This window comes from Lolium perenne, chromosome 4, assembly GCF_019359855.2.
Source record: "Lolium perenne isolate Kyuss_39 chromosome 4, Kyuss_2.0, whole genome shotgun sequence".
Lineage (NCBI taxonomy): Eukaryota > Viridiplantae > Streptophyta > Magnoliopsida > Poales > Poaceae > Lolium > Lolium perenne.
Window position 1 is genome coordinate 289,793,498 of NC_067247.2, and position 17,623 is coordinate 289,811,120.

The 17,623-nt window shown below is 41.3% G+C and overlaps 1 protein-coding gene across 22 annotated transcripts; it reads right to left on the reverse strand.

Moving 5' to 3' along the window:
- Positions 1-597: 597 nt before the first annotated feature.
- Positions 598-8,212, reverse strand: LOC127295739 (uncharacterized). 22 transcript variants are annotated; one of them, XM_071819250.1, is made up of 13 exons: positions 7,172-8,212; positions 7,030-7,072; positions 6,473-6,759; positions 5,570-5,842; positions 5,290-5,441; positions 4,885-5,153; positions 4,582-4,730; positions 3,722-4,151; positions 3,433-3,604; positions 2,401-2,562; positions 1,070-1,210; positions 823-889; positions 598-733 (listed from the first exon to the last, which is right to left on the reverse strand). In XM_071819250.1, the coding sequence occupies exons 1-3, from the start codon at positions 7,648-7,650 to the stop codon at positions 6,679-6,681; spliced, it is 603 nt and encodes a 200-aa protein (XP_071675351.1). In that variant the 5' UTR covers positions 7,651-8,212; the 3' UTR covers positions 598-733; positions 823-889; positions 1,070-1,210; positions 2,401-2,562; positions 3,433-3,604; positions 3,722-4,151; positions 4,582-4,730; positions 4,885-5,153; positions 5,290-5,441; positions 5,570-5,842; positions 6,473-6,678. The 22 variants fall into 22 exon arrangements, with proteins under 22 accessions (XP_071675351.1, XP_071675347.1, XP_071675345.1 ...); XM_071819246.1 differs by having other exon boundaries at positions 1,057-1,210; XM_071819244.1 differs by having other exon boundaries at positions 993-1,210.
- Between the last annotated feature and the right edge of the window lie 9,411 nt (positions 8,213-17,623).

Consider the following 17,623-nt stretch of genomic DNA (forward strand, 5'->3'; position numbering starts at 1 on the left):
GTTTTTGACCTTGGCTGATGAGGTTCGCATGCACTTCTACTCCGGTGCTCTCCTTGACAAATATCACGCTGCGTCGAAAATAATAATGGTTGAGATCTTCTAATACCTCTTCGTAAGCGGGGTCATGACCGTAAAATTTAAAAATCTGATATGTACGCACGACCCTCTAGAGACCCGTATGGCCCGTGTTATCTTGTACGATTAATTTCTGTAAGTATAGTGTACTACTACGGTGACATGCATGTACCGAATAGGCAGGGCATATAAAAAAGGGCCGTAGATGTCTCCGCGTACGTCACCCTCATATATACTAGATTTAGATGTGCGCCTTGGCGCACGACCCCGTAGAGCTCTTGCCAATGTATATTTTATATAACGGTAATAAAAAAATACTAAAACAAAAAAATTTGAGAATTACAAAAGCTCCAGAATTAACAAACTTCGGTCTCTTAGCATTTGTACAAATCGATGATAAAATCCTATTTCAAAATCAGCATATTCATAAAGAATCAGATAACATGTGTTCAATTATGTCTTGATTGTAGCTGCTAATATGTACAACACTGGCGCAAATAGTCACATAATACAGAACGGAAATGTAGTATATATTCAGTTTCTTATCATATTTAGATATTGAAATCAACATTTGTTGTTGGAAATGAACTTGCTGGAATTCAAGGCTCTTGAAGACAACGGAAATGAACGGAAATCAACATTCATGAATGTTGGAAATCTACATTTAGGAATCGAAATGTACATTTAGGAATCGAAAACTACATTTGCCTTTCCAAGCTAACACCTTATAATTAATTGCTCACACACCTTAATGCCACCCTCGATCAGGTCCTTGATTAGTCCCACGGCAATACATCAAGAGGGGATCTGCTTTCTGAAGTACGAAGCGATTGAAAATATTTCATGTATGCACACATCAAAGAGGATTCAAATTAAAAGGCGTACAATCTAATAATAGATGGGAAGAAAGCACATACTCAGGAATGAACCAATTAAATTGTATTCAACGTTTTTAGTTTGGAAGTGAAATGGGCAAATGACCTTATCCTACAACCTGAAGCGACATAACTATATCTTGTCATCCATGAGGTACAGTTCAACTTGCTACCAATATCAGTTTCACCAGATCAGTAGCCATGGACTTTAAATAAGGAACCCTTGGATATTTAGTGGGTCAAGAGGATTTTCTCAACGCCTGCGACACAAATCATACCTGCTGTCATGGACAAAGTATGACCATATAAAAAGGAAAAATGATTTCCTGAACTGTTAAGTATAAGAAAAGAGAAGAAAGATGGTGCGCCAAATTTAAATATACATTTTTAAGTTTCTTCATATAGTATCCAAGCAAAAGTATAATCATACAGCCACCTGTAAGGGGCTCTATAAATGTTTTTCTCCTGCTCTCAGCAAGCCATCACAGGTTCCATTGCCTGAACATGTACATGTTGCTCGAGTTATTCCTTAACTGAACAATGCGACCGTACAAAATAAATTTGAGAAGAAACCAAACTATGTAGAGCAAAGAAAACGTTGGGGGTCAATAGGATGACCTAAGCAGTATTTCCATTTTTAAGAAAAAGAAATCTACCATTAAAAAAAGGGGCAGATGTATTTTATAAAAGGTAGATGGTCATAACTACAACATGTCTATTGTATGTTAGTATTACTTGAGATCCAACATAGCGGTAAAAAAGGCTTTCCACTTTAAACTCTGATATCAAGTGGCAAGTGAGCCCATCTGGAAAAACTATGCGTAATGATATGTATAAAAGAATGAACTGCTCGCAGATCATTGGCACTTTCACTTGTTTGAAGGAGAATATTCATGGGTAAAAGACACTTTAAAAAATATATCAGTACTACTCTATTAAAAGACTCTTAGATCCTAAAATAGATATATTGTAATTCTGATTAGAACTAAATGTTTCAATGGAAAAACAGAATTATAAGGAAACACCACATCATGCAGATCTCTAGAAATAGAAACCAATGTAAACGGAATAGGCTCTAATGCTGCATCTAAAAACTTTATGTGTATCAGCCTACGATCACAGTACTCTGCACTATTGAGTCCACATGACCACATGTTGGAAACGCAACCACTAAGTAAAGAATATTGATTTTATTTTGAGAAGTGCACCATCCTAAATATAAACTAACATTTTCTGTCCGCAAGTTTACTCCAAATATTTCCAGAATATGAGTAGGATACAGTTAAGAAAAAACAGACAACAAAGAAAGAGGTGCATCAATACTAAACACTTGTAGCTAACCCACATGGAAGTAAATACAACTGCTTAGGAAACATAATCTCACAAACATGGAGAATATATCAGAGGAATATGATGAACAATTAAAAGGGCCTATGATTATGAGAATTACCTTTCACTAATCCGTACACATCATAATTTCTTCATTATTCTTCAAGGTATTGCAACTATTGATTCTTGAAGGGAAACGAACTAATCCTCTATTTCCATGGGCAAACGTAAGTCAGACTTTATTTATTTTTACTTAGGCTCTATCATCAGGTTGGCTCCACCCCTGCAATGTAGCATTTTACATTGACTGTCAAACTGATCAGCTACAGATTTAACCACCATAACATAGGATGACGTGAAAGATAAATGAGGCATCAGAGCTGGGTGCTCCCAAACATATTAAGAAACTAAAGAACAAAAGTCTCATCTCAGGAGCTACGCCAAAGAATTAGTAGCTTTGCAATATACCAAAATTGACAGAGAATGAAAGAACAAAGCAACACAGACACCATATCACATTTTTGTAGTGATGTAAGATGCATCTAAGAAAAAGAAGAGGTTAACATGCTTAACTGTGCTTACTTTCTATGAAATTAAACTGCATCTTCCAACTAAAAGCAGTAGAAAGCACAACAAAATATAATTAGAACAAATGTGTGCTGATACAAGCAAAAGAAGCATGCCCAGATCTTGATTTTGAAGAATATATTTAGTTCTTTCATAACTTGCCAAGCATATGGAGCTAAATAAACAAGCACACTCCAAATTACCACAGTTGAAATGCACACAACATAAAGAGAAAACTTTCATGCAGGCATAACAACCTAAATGCTCTGAAATCTAAAGCATCTAGGATAGTTGCATTGGCAAATTTCGTGATATCGAAAACAATACACATTCGAGATTCATCTTAATAAACAACTGGTGGTACATCCTATGATGTGGAATCAAAGATGAAACACTTCCATTGCTAATAACAGTGGTCTTGCTCTTCTCGCAGGATATATTAATTAAGAAATTATCAAGCTGGGGCTAATTCAAATGACATACTAATTCACTAATTAACAGTGGTCGTAGAGAAACGCTAATTATCAAGCTGGGTTTCCAAGCTAATCTAAACCACCATGAGCATCTAGGATAGTTTCTTGCTAACCTGCTATATACCAATTCATCGGGCACAACGACACACTCATTGGCAGCAGGTGCAGTCCCATTGGCTGGTCTTACAAACATAGCTTATGGACACACAGTAATCTGGGCCACCATTAGTAAGTAGGATGCATTTGCTAGACGAAAAGAATTGTCGACAAATTTTAATCCTGACCCTGCGCAACCACAGTGAGGGAAGGATTTCAGGTAATCAAACCAATAATACAAGCACGAAAGATTAAACACTAGTGCTGCCAAGCGATGCAGAAATAGCTGAAACAGAGCATACTCACCAAGAACGTAACCGGACAACAGACGAACGGGAGCAGCCACAGCGAACCGACACGACAATCCCAACAAGGCGCCAAACATGCAAAGACAGAACACAGAGGCAACATAAACACGTCAGCGGGCAAGGCGAAAGGCAAAGAAATCATGGAACAGGCATCCACAAGGAAAGGAACCCCGCAAATAAAAAGACCATAAAACAATTCTCGACCCTTCTATTTGATTGTATGCGGACAACACCTCCTTCTACCATTCATTCTGATCCTTGCATAGATGGATAGATCTCTACAAAAAGTTTCTAATTATAAAAGGTGGAATAGAGAAAGTGAAGTAACCGGCATGTTGGTTGTGTCCATATTTTCCTTCACTTCAAAAATCTGCAACAAACTTCACATATGTGTCACCAGAAATTGTGATGTGCAATAGGAAAGTCACCTGAAATAAATGCGATAACAGCAATGCCAGTTAGATTTTGCTAGAAAGAACATATATTTAGCTCACTTTACTTTCAGAAAACTGTAACCAACTATATATGGCATAGAAAAAAGCATAAAAGTGCATGTTGCTTGCATCCATATTTTCCTTCAGTTCCCATAAATTTCAGAAAATTTCAAATGTGCATCAGCAGACAGAGTGATATACAATAGATAAATCACCTGAAATAAAGGTAGAACAAGCAGTTAGATATTGAAAAAAAAATCGTTACATTGATTCACAGGATCGAAATCCATTGTTGAACTGCATCACCACACAAGTAATCAAATAGGCAGATAGCTAGGCAAGCATGCATGCATAGTACCAAGCACACAGGTCGCACACAACAAGCAACTATAAGGAGAGCATGGGTTGTTATTTGGGAAGGTACCTTGTTAGGCAATGGTAATGGTCACGGCGACAAAGTGACTCCAGGTAGTGGCGACACATCATAAGCCCCCAACACTGCACCTCCTTTTGCAGATCGCGATCCCCCTCCTCCATCGAGCAGCGGCGAAGATTTTGCCGCAGTCCTCTTGCCTGGTCAAGCAATGGGGAAACTGTGAATCTACCAAATTCATTAGCAGAGAAAATTAAGAAACAACTTATGGACACATCAGTTACATATCCGAATCCATGAGTGCATTGTGACCGAACTGTTGCATCATAAAGAAATCTCACAAAGTAACATCACCTAAACAAAAACGCCTCATGGCTGGGCTAAGATGCCTTCCGCGTTGGTCTCCCATGGCCTTGTTTGCCAATTTACTTCAAGAAGCGGGTGTAGAACAAATGAAAGAAGAACAGAAATTAACATGGGTCATTCAATCTAGAGATCACGGATGGAGAAATCTAGGACGATGTTACATGAACCTATCTAGCTGCAACAGCGGCCTCACACCGCTGCATCACCTCAGTCCGCATCTTCCCTGCTTGCTCCCCATGCCGAGCTCTACCCGGATGCTGCAAACCTCGGGGATGGAAACAACATGACAACAAATGAGCTGAGCCAAGGAGGTCAAACTGAAAGGCTAAAATGCAGCCGTAAGAGCATCTGAAATTGAAGCACGGGAAAGAGAAAGCAGAGATAAAGCAATACCTGAACGTACAACTCTGATTGTCTAGGCACGCGGTGCCTATATGATTGTTAGCTGAACATGTTAAGGTAGCTCTTGAGCATGTGTACTATCGCGCCACTTCAATCATCGTGTTCAAGTAGTAGTCTGACAGGTAGCTCCAGAACGTGGTTGCCTGAAAATCACAAACCAAATCGATCGCCACGCGCACGCATTAGTAATTTATCGCATCCATGCAGTCACAGTATATATTTGTGTAGTAATGCAACCAAGAAAAGAAAAAGGCAAAGGCGGAGCATAAACCTGAACTGGAGAACGATGCTCAATTAGCTTCTCCTTCCAAGTCTGAAATCAACACGACATGTAAGCCAAGCTTGCTCAATCTATCACTGATACAGTCACCAAGCTACATATTCTGCAATCAACAGAATCGTAAGATATGGCATGCTATAGGCATCAGACTGGCATACTATAGGCATCAGACTAAACTGAACTGAATTGGGAAAAAAAAACTACCTATCATCATAGGGCTGTGTTCTGGGACTGGCAACTGTGATTGTACCTTGTAGTGAAATTCTAATATGTGGTATAAATTAAACAAAGGTAGTTAAAAATACATCTTAGTCTTTAGTTCCTTGCAATGATGTGGTCCTATCTAAACATATAGTTGTAGCCTATTTGGGAAAGCGGTGTTAAATAAACTGAAAAGTAAGAAAGAAATATTTCATGCGGTTTAGGAGCATAAAGAGAAAACAATGCCACATACAGGCAAGGTTTCCTCACATTCCAGAATGCTGCTGTAAGTTGTTAAAAAGCAATGGAGGGGAGCTGAATGAATTAGAGCCAGTGGATGACTAAAAAGTAGAGGTGTAGCAAAATAGTAGTTGTGGTGTAATAGAAATAAAAGTACACAAAACTAATGCAGAATTGAGCATATTCATATGTAAACCTGGAAAATTTAACAATAATCAAGCAGCACAAAGTTAGAGTTTTGCCAAAATCTAGAACTCATCTAAATATGCGGTTTGATTAGGTGGATCGAAATCCTAAAAATAAGTAAAATGCATGACAGTTTAGTGGACCATACTCTAAAACAGAGTATATTTTTATTGTAATGGCAACATGCTTTTATCATCTGTATAAAATTGTAGGTACTTGTAGAATGATATTGGAGTAATATGCTTGACTTGTATACGGTATGCAAACCTTGAGCATATTATACCACCAGAAGTCATTAGAGTACAAATTAGGGTATCAAATACTTGACGAAACTGCAGGACATGCATAAGAGCAGTGAGACCGCCATGGATTAAGGATAAATATAATGTATGAAGCATGAATACCAAAAAATAAGATTCAAAAAGATGATTGTAACTAAAATGAGAAGAATCAGAACTCATTCCATGTTTCTATTAAAATTGCATTTTTTCATGGTTTCGGTACCTCCTACCGCCACTTTCCAGAACAGTCCAAGCAATCATCTCTTCACAGTCCTTTAAGAAGTCTCCATCGTAAGGTAGAAATCAAAAAAGGGAGATATGTGAGCCTATCTATGAACAAAAAGAACCTAAAAATCCCACAATATTGTATCAGTAATGTTCTCTTATCTTTTTTACTATGACTGTCTAGACAATACTCAATAAGAGACATCAGAAATTAGATTCAATGATAAAAAACGAAATTAAACAAAGTACCAACAACTTGATTTACTATAGACTTGGGATAAATTTAAGAAAAAAAACGAAATTCTAAACAACACTTACAGGTATTTTGTCAAGCACCTTGTAGGCATAGATAAAGTGAGACCTGCACAAACAAAAATGAGGATACGTAGGGATTGGAGAAAGAGAGAAACATGCAAAAAGATAAGGATCTATGGGGATAGGGAGGGAGGGAGGGACAAACATGTGGCGGTCGGCGTTCATGCAGTTCCTCTGGGCTGAACTTCGGCTGTTGCTGCTGAGGCAGACGCGATGGGGAGGAGGAGATGTGCACGAGGTAGCGGCCAGGATGGGGGCGCAAGGGAGATAGGAGGAGAAGGAACCCGTCGACCTCCAGCTGCTACTGCTGAGGCATCCGTGAAGGGGAGGAGGAGATGCGCGCAGCGGCAGGGATGGGGGCATGAGGGAGAGGAGGAGAAGAACCAGACAGGATGGGGGGAGAAGTGGAAGGAAGGGGAGGCCACGCTCCTCAGCGCCCTCGCGCTGTCGGCCCCGCGCGCGCGTCTTCCCGGGCCGCACCACCTCCAGCTGAGCCCCGTCCGCCATCGACGTCAACCCAATCGCAGAGGGCATGGCGAGGTGAAGCACCGCTACAGCCCACGCTCCTCCGCGCCCTCCCGCCGCCGGCGACCACGCGCATCTTCCCGGCAGTTGCTGCTCCATCTGATGCTGCTCGCCCCTGCTGGTTCGGCGAGGGGATGCGGCGGCCGTGGATCGCGTGGTGGAGACTGGCCTAGGGTTTCTAGGGGAGAGAAATGGGACTGGGGATTGGGGGAGAGGATGGGATCGGCGATTGGGTGGGCGGCGGACCCCTATGCCCACGATGACATGCTCGACCGAAGCTGCCTCTCTCGCAGCGACCGACGAGTGGACCTGAACAATGGTGGGTCCCACAAGCAGCCTCAGCCGGGTAACACACGACAATTGCACGGATTTATCTAGCCGGTGGACCAGCAGGAGAGCAGCGCGAGTGGAGATCTTTCCACGCGCGAGTGCGACGCGGCCGACCGAACCCAACCTCACCCGCAGCTACTGACGGGCGGGCCCAAACGATGGTGGGACCCTTGAGCAGCCTGAGGCGGGTAGGATACGTCTGTTGCATGGCTTTATCTAGCAGATTCTGAGCCAACAATGAACGGCCGAGATTAGCTGATGGAAAGATCTAACGGCTCACGTGCGAGGATCGCTGTGAAGCCCCCATGGGGGGGCAGCTATTATACCTTCAGATACAGATGGGCATACATGGGCTGGATATGGGTCAGCGGGCTGAAGGTTGGAAAAGAAACAAAAAAAAAATATAACCTCTCAACTTGTGTTAGGGGGAGCACCGGAGTAGGACTCGTTCTTATGGGGCAACTAGCGCATGAGCAGCTCGATCACCGGCCGAGAGCTTTTTCAGAAAAAATAAATATGCATCTAGTAATCAAGACAAACTCAGCTTTTAACGCAGCTTAATTTGTTGAATTTGGCCTAGATAAGTATGCATCTAGTAGTCGTAGTTATGTTTTTTTTCGAAATGGGGAATGGAACCCCGGCTTCTGCATCGTGGTGATGCATACAGCCTTTTATTAATAGAATAAGAGTACAAAATTAAAATATCTCAGACATCGCCTAGAATTGATACAAGAATCAACCAGCGAAAGACAACTAGAAGAAACGGACTACATATCATTGTATCCGTCTATTGTGCTGCCAGCCAGCCTGGCACAAGATATCCTGAGCGACCATCTGGAGCCGTGTGCATCCAGTAGCCATAGCATCCCGCTGTCCCTCCGGTGACAGAAGAGCCCACAACTAGACCCAGTGTGACACCATATGGATAATCTGCAAAAAGTGAAAGGAAGGTTTCTTGTTAAAAATAATATCATTCCTTGTCCTCCAGATAGACCAACATAAGGTAGAAACCCCAATACGGATGAAAGCCTTTGATTGTCTATCAACTCCATGTAGCCAATTACCAAACATATTGGTAATATTGGTTGGAGGTGGGAGAGAAAAAGTAAAATTAATCGTACGGCAGAGAATTTTAGCTAAAGGACAAGTGATGAACAAATGCTCAATAGTCTTCTGCTCACCACAAAAAACACATTTTATACAACCATTCCATCTTCTTCTGGCTAAATTATCTTTAGTGAGCAAAACTTTATTGCTTAAGAACCACATAAATATTTTTATCTTTAAAGTAACTTAAACTTTCCAAAGGTACTTTCGCAAAAAAGGGGTATGGTTATTCATAAGATCCTCATACATAGATTTCACCGTAAACACGCCATTTGTTGTCAATTTCCAAACAAATTGATCCTTCTCATCAGATAAATTAATCCTCATAAGTCTTCGGCATAACTGTAACCATAAAGACCATTTGTTTCCCACCAACAACCTTCTGAAACTGATATTCAGAGGCGTTTGGGCTAACACATGAGCTATTGTTACATTCTTATGATGCACAATACTATATAAGGATGGATATTGTTGTGCTAATGGTGTATTTCCTAACCAGGTATCTTCCAAAAAACAGATATTCGTACCATTACGTATCTGAAAAAAACCTCTTCTAAAAAAATTGACTTTAACCTTCATTAATCCCTTCCAAAAGGGAGAGGCTGTTGGTTTAGCTTGTGCCTCGGATAAGGTCTTTTTCCTTAGGTATTTATTCTGCAGCAACTCCTGCCACACCCCATCCTCGTTAAGAAGTTTATAAAGCCACTTACTCAATAAATATCTATTTTTCAATTCAAGGACCTCAATACCAAGACCCCCTTGATCCTTGGGCCTGCAGACGATATTCCACTTGGTGAGCCTATAAAAATCCAATCTTTTCCTTACCCCAACGGGTATTTCTAGAAAAGAAAGCATGAACATCGGTAAGCTTGTTAAAACTGAATTGATAAGGACCAACATGTCCCCATAGGACAATAATCTGCCCTTCCAACATCCCAATTTGCTCTCAAATCGGGTCTCCACTGGATACCAATCAGAAATTCTAAGCTTTCTAAAGTGAATAGGAATGCCTAAGTATTTAAAAGGTAGAGAACCAGCATCACATCCAAAGATCTGTTTATACTGGTCTACCTCATCATTTGCCTTCCCAAAACAAAAAATCTCGCTCTTGTGGAAATTAATTTTAAGCCCGGATAGCTCTTCAAAAAGGCATAGTATTAGTTTCATATTTACTGCTTTCTGGAGATCATGTTCCAAGAAAAGGATAGTATCATCAGCATATTGTAAGATAGAGATCCCCCCTTCAACAAGGTGAGGAATGAGACCCCCTACCTGATCATCATTTTTTGCTCTCTCAATTAAGATAGCAAGCATATCCACCACAATATTAAAGAGAAAAGGTGACAAAGGATCACCTTGTCTCAAACCTTTTTTAGTTTGGAAATAATGACCAATGTTATCATTTACCTTTACCCCCTTGGACAAATTGACTGATCATCCTACACCATTCAGGAGCAAACCCCTTCATCCTCAAAGTCTGTTGTAAGAATTACCATTTCACTTTATCATATGCCTTTTCGAAGTCAATCTTAAATAAAATCCCATCCAACTTCTTAGTATGTAGCTCATGAATAGTTTCATGAAGAATGACCACCCCTTCTAGAATATTCCTTCCCGGCATAAAAGCGGATTGTGTTGGTCTTATAACTCGTGGGGCAATTCCTGTAATACGATTTGTAACAGCTTTGGTAAAGATTTTAAAACACACATTCAGTAGACATATAGGTCTATATTGTTGTATTTGCACCGCATCCTCTTTCTTCGGTAATAAAGTAATGACGCCGAAATTCAATTTGTAGAGCGGCAAATCCCCAATACTAAATTGATTGAACAGCGCCATCAAGTCATCTTTTATTACCTCCCAAAATTTCTGATAAAACTCTGCAGGAAAACCATCAGGCCCCGGCGCTTTATTACCTTCCATCTGAAAAAGTGCCTCATGAACTTCCTCCTCAGAAAAAGAAGCTGTCAAGATCGCATTCTCAACAGTCGATATCTGAGGAATGTCATGCACCTCTTCCTCTACCAAAGAGATGTTATTTGATGTCGGTGCCCCGAATAATTTTTTATAAAACTCACTAATGTAGACCTTCAAATTATCTTCCCCAACAATAGTTCCCTCCTGTTGTTCTAATTGAATTTTTTCTTTCTTCTATGTTTCCCATTTGCAATCAAATGAAAATATCTCGTATTGCTCCCCCCTTCTTGGATATGCTTAACTTTAGCTCTCTGCGCCCATTTAGACTCTTCCTCTCTTCGCAATCTATTCAGTTTATCATTTGCATCTTTAAGCGATTCTCTCTCTACCATCGATAAGCTGTTCGTTTCAGCCTTCAAATCTAACCCATCAATAATACCTATTAACCTATCCCTCTCTTTTTTATATTGCCCACTTTGATTCTTTGCCCATCCTTTAAGAAATTTTCTTATATGCCTCAATTTATTCAACCACACATCCATTGGATTCAACCCCACTAATACAGACTTCCACTCCTTTTCAATCATGTCAAAGAAACCTTCTTGTCGCAACCAATGCAACTCAAAAGAGAACTTTGTCTTATTACCCAAATGTGCTTTCACCCCTGAGTCAATAAGAATTGGAGTATGGTCAGATTCCGCTCTTGTCAATGCACGCATAGTGACAAGGGGGAATTTTTGTTCCCAAGAAATAGACGCGAGCACCCTATCCAATTTCTCATAAGTTGGTACTTCCCGACGGCTTGCCCACGTAAACTGTCTTCCCGAAAGAGCAATTTCGCACAAGTTCAAATGTTCAATAATGGCATTAAAGACAAAAGGCCAACGAGCTTTAAAATTATCATTATTTTTTCCCCGCGCTTTCGAATTATGTTGAAATCACACCTACCAACATAGGCAATGTTTCAGTCTCACAAATTCTGACAAGTTCCGCTAAAAACTCAGCCTTATGTGCATCTTGGGCAGCCCCATAGACTGGCACAAGAATCCATTCAAAACCATCCCTTTTACACTTAATATGCAGCTTAACACAAAAGTCTCCAATACTCACCTTGAGTACCTCGAGTGTGTCAGAATTGATACCAACCAAAATGCCTCCTGATCGACCATGAGGAGGTAAACAAAACCAGGAATAGCTATATCCCGCAGCCAATTGATTTAAAAAAGGAATAGAGAAATTAGACCTTCCAGTCTCCAATAAGGCTACAAAGTCTAATTTATGTTCCCTAATTGCCTCTTTTACGAACAAATGCTTAGCAGTATCCGCAAACCCCCCAGGATTCCAGTTCATACCTTTTATATTCTGCATCATGAAAATTGCCGTTTAATTCTTCTCCTCGTACTTTTACGAATATTATTAGTATCATAGATCTTCCTGACCCTAGTCTTCTTTTCCTTGATTACCGGATCTAGTTGTTCCATATGACCATCTAAATCCAGTGGGATGCAATCATCCTCCTCTAGATCATTACATAGGGTAGAAACTTTAGACATAACAAGTGTTGAAGGATCGTCCTCTTTATTTATATACTCATCTATATTTTTTGCAGAATGGTTAATATACGTTCCTCTTCTATCAATTTAATTCCTTTAATAGATTTCACTACCTCTCCTTCAGATTTACCTAAGGAAATACCCAATCGTTCCGCCTTATGCATAATCTCATCATTAGGCATATTGACAATAGAAAATTTAGGAGACACAGACTTACCTACACACGAAGAAGCATCCCTCAACTGTGCAATCCTCATAGCCTTTTCCATTTGAAACATATCCCCACCAGGCTGGCCACCCAGTCTAGTAATAGACCTCACACCAAGCGGAGGCTGCGGAATACCACCGAAAGCAATAACCTCCTCCATAGTAGGATGAACTGCCAAATTATCAACAGAATTTTCAAATAAGGATAAACTCACACTGGATTTCTCTTGCACTGGATAGGACCCTGGAGAATCTAAAGGCTTACCAGAAGACACTGAAGATGAGGCAACTCCATCGATTCTTTCATGTCTATATTTGAAACAACCCCCTTAGCCATTGCCAAGACCTCCTCAGTAGTGCCTCCCTTGGAATTTCCAAAAGAACCACTTGATCCCACCCTGCATTACCACATATAATCTCAGCATGTACAGAATCAACAGACAAATCGAGATCATATCACTGCAAAAAACCAAAATTTAAAGCCTCTAAATTATTTGCAAAACTCTCACCAGCGGACTCACCGAGGGCCACAGCAATGTGAGGCACAGCCGATCCTACAGACCTATTGCCAATCATTGGCCCCAGATCATGTAAGGATTCGTTGCATAGAAAACAAAAATTTTCCTACCGCGAGAACGCAATCCAAACCAAGATGCAATCTAGAAGATGGGAGCAACGAGGGGATGAACGAGACTAACCCTTCAAGATTTCCAAAGCCTATAAGAGTAGGCTCTTATTGCTGCGGTAGACGATCACTTGCCGCTTGCAAAAGCGCGTAGAAGATCTTGATCACGGTGCCACGATCGGGCAGCACCTCCGTACTCGGTCACACGTTCGGTGTTGATGACGACGTCCTTCTCCCCGTTCCAGCGGGCAGCGGAAGTAGTAGATCCTCCTCGGAATCCCGGCAGCACGACGGCGTGGTGGCGGTGGTGGTGGAGAACTCCGGCAGGGCTTCGCCTATGCGCTGCGGGAGTTTGTATGTGGAGGAGGGGAGGCTAGGGTTTGGGGAGAGGGGGCTATGGGCGCCGGCCTCAAGGGGGAAGGGGTGGTGCGGCCAAGCCATGGGCTTTCCCCTCCCTCTCCTCCTCATTATATAGGTGGAACCCCAAGGGTTTGCCCAAAGTCTTCGAATAAGACCCCAACAGAAAAACTGCCTTATGGACGAAACCTAGAGGGACAGGGACTCTTCCCTTCCCCCTTTTCTTGGCCGGCCAAGGAGGTGGAGTCCACCATGGACTCCACCCTCCCACTTGGTTGGCTGGTTAGGGTTTGTGGAGTCCCTCCGGGACTCCTCCTTCCATAGTGATTTATTTCCGGATAATTCTAGAAACCACCTTCCATAAATTCACCGGATCATTTCCAAACTTGGAAAGTGACTTCCTATATATGAATCTTATTCTCCGGACCATTTCGGAACTCCTCGTGATGTCCTGGATCCCATCCGAGACTCCGAACAAAACTTCGAACTCCATTCCATATTCCATATCTACTTAAACGACATCAAACCTTAAGTGTGTCACCCTATGGTTCGCGAACTATGTAGACATGGTTGAGACTTCTCTCCGACCAATAACCAATAGCAGGATCTGGAGATCCATAATGTCTCCCACATATTCAACGATGACTTTAGTGATCGAATGAACCATTCACATACGATACCAATTCCCTTTGTCACGCGATATTTTACTTGTCCGAGGTTTGATCATCGGTATCTCTATACCTCGTTCAACCTCGTCTCATGACAAGTACTCTTTACTCGTACCGTGGTATGTGGTCTCTTATGAACCATTCATATGCTTGCAAGCTATTAGACGACATTCCACCGAGAGGGCCCAGAGTATATCTATCCATCATCGGGATGGACAAATCCCACTGTTGATCCATATGCCTCAACTCATACTTTCTGGATACTTAATCCCACCTTTATAACCACCCATTTACGCAGTGGCGTTTGATGTAATCAAAGTACCTTTCCGGTATAAGTGATTTACATGATCTCATGGTCATAAGGACTAGGTAACTATGTATCGAAAGCTTATAGCAAATAACTTAATGACGTGATCTTATGCTACGCTTAATTGGGTGTGTCCATTATATCATTCACATAATGACATGATGTCTACTTCCCCCTCCTTTTCCTGTAGACAGTGTTGGGCCTCCAAGAGCAGAGGTTTGTAGAACAGCAGCAAGTTTTCCCTTAAGTGGATCTCCCAAGGTTTATCGAACTCAGGGAGGAAGAGGTCAAAGATATCCCTCTCATGCAACCCTGCAACCACAAAGCAAGAAGTCTCTTGTGTCCCCAACACACCTAATAGGTGCACTAGTTCGGCGAAGAGATAGTGAAATACAGGTGGTATGAATATATATGAGCAGTAACAACGGTGCTAGAAAATAGCTTGCTGGCGTGTAGTTGATGGTGGTAGTATTGCAGCAGTAGTAACGCAGTAAAACAGTAAACAAGCAGCAGTAACTCAGCAGTATTTAGGAACAAGGCCTAGGGATTAGACTTTCACTAGTGGACACTCTCAACATTGATCACATAACAGAATAGATAAATGCATACTCTACACTCTTGTTGGATGATGAACACATTGCGTAGGATTACACGAACCCTCAATGCCGGAGTTAACAAGCTCCACAATTAAATGTTCATATTTAAGTAACCTTATAGTGTAAGATAGATCAAAAGACTAAACCAAGTACTAACATAGCATGCACACTGTCACCTTCATGCATATGTAGGAGGAATAGTACACATCAATACTATCATAGCAATAGTTAACTTCATAATCTACAAGAGATCATGATCATAGCATAAACCAAGTACTAACACGGATGCACACACTGTCACCATTACATCGTGCGGGAGGAATAGAACTACTTTAATAACATTGCTAGAGTAGCACATAGATAAATTGTGATACAAACACATTGCAATCATAAAGAGATATAAATAAGCACCTCACTATGCCATTCATCAGTGAATAAGTATTCTGTGAAATATAGCCTAAGAGACCCACACGGTGCACACACTGTCACCTTTACACACGTGGGACAAGGAGTCTCCGGAGATCACATAAGTAAAACTCACTTGACTAGCATAATGACATCTAGATTACAAGCATCATCATATGAATCTCAATCATGTAAGGCAGCTCATGAGATTATTGTATTGAAGCACATAGGAGAGAGATGAACCACATAGCTACCGGTACAGCCCCGAGCCTCGATGGAAAACTACTCCCTCCTCATGGGAGCAGCAGCGGTGATGAAGATGGCGATGGAGATGGCAGCGGTGTCGATGGAGAAGCCTTCCGGGGGCACTTCCCCGTTCCGGCAGCGTGCCGGAACAGAGACTCCTGTCCCCTAGATCTTGGCCTCGCGATGGCGGCGGCTCTGGAAGGTTTCTGTGGTTTTCGTCGAACGTCTCAGGGTTTTCGATCCAGGGGCTTTAAATGGGCGAAGAGGCGGCGCAGGAGGGTCGAAGGGGCGACGACACCATAGGGCGGCGCGGCCAGGGCCTGGGCCTCGCCGGCCTATGGTCTGGGGGCCCAGTGCCCCCCCTCTGGTCCTTCTCGTGTGTTCTGGATGCTTCCGGTGAAAATAGGAACCTGGGCGTTGATTTCGTCCGATTCCGAGAATATTTTGTTACTAGGATTTCTGAAACCAAAAACAGCAGAAAACAGAAACTGGCACTTCGGCATCTTGTTAATAGGTTAGTTCCAGAAAATGCACGAATATGACATAAAGTGTGCATAAAACATGTAGATAACATCAATAATGTGGCATGGAACACAAGAAATTATCGATACGTCGGAGACGTATCAGCATCCCCAAGCTTAGTTCTGCTCGTCCCGAGCAGGTAAAACGATAACAAAGATAATTTCTGGAGTGACATGCCATCATAACCTTGATCATACTATTTGTAAAGCATATGTAGTGAATGCAGCGATCAAAACAATGTATATGACATGAGTAAACAAGTGAATCATAAAGCAAAGACTTTTCATGAATAGCACTTTAAGACAAGCATCAATAAGTCTTGCATAAGAGTTAACTCATAAAGCAATAATTCATAGTAAAAGCATTGAAGCAACACAAAGGAAGATTAAGTTTCAGCGGTTGCTTTCAACTTGTAACATGTATGTCTCATGAATATTGTCAACATAGAGTAATATAATAAGTGCAATAAGCAAATATGTAGGAATCAATGCACAGTTCACACAAGTGTTTGCTTCTTGAGGTGGAGAGAAATAGGTGAACTGACTCAACATTGAAAGTAAAAGAATGGTCCTCCATAGAGGAAAAGCATCGATTGCTATATTTGTGCTAGAGCTTTGATTTTGAAAACATGAAACAATTTTGTCAACGGTAGTAATAAAGCATATGTATCATGTAAATTATATCTTATAAGTTGCAAGCCTCATGCATAGTGTACTAATAGTGCCCGCACCTTGTCCTAATTAGCTTGGACTACCGGATCATCACAATGCACATGTTTTAACCAAGTGTCACAAAGGGGTACCTCTATGCCGCTTTGTACAAAGGTCTAAGGAGAAAGCTCGCATTGGATTTCTCGCTATTGATTATTCTCAACTTAGACATCCATACCGGGACAACATAGACAACAGATAATGGACTCCTCTTTTATGCATAAGCATGTAACAACAATTAATAATTTTCTCATATGAGATTGAGGATATTTGTCCAAAACTGAAACTTCCACCATGGATCATGGCTTTAGTTAGCGGCCCAATGTTCTTCTCTAACAATATGCATGCTTAACCATAAGGTGGTAGATCTCTCTTACTTCAGACAAGACGAACATGCATAGCAACTCACATGAAATTCAACAAAGAGTAGTTGATGGCGTCCCCAGTGAACATGGTTATCGCACAACAAGCAACTTAATAAGAGATAAAGTGCATAATTACATATTCAATACCACAATAGT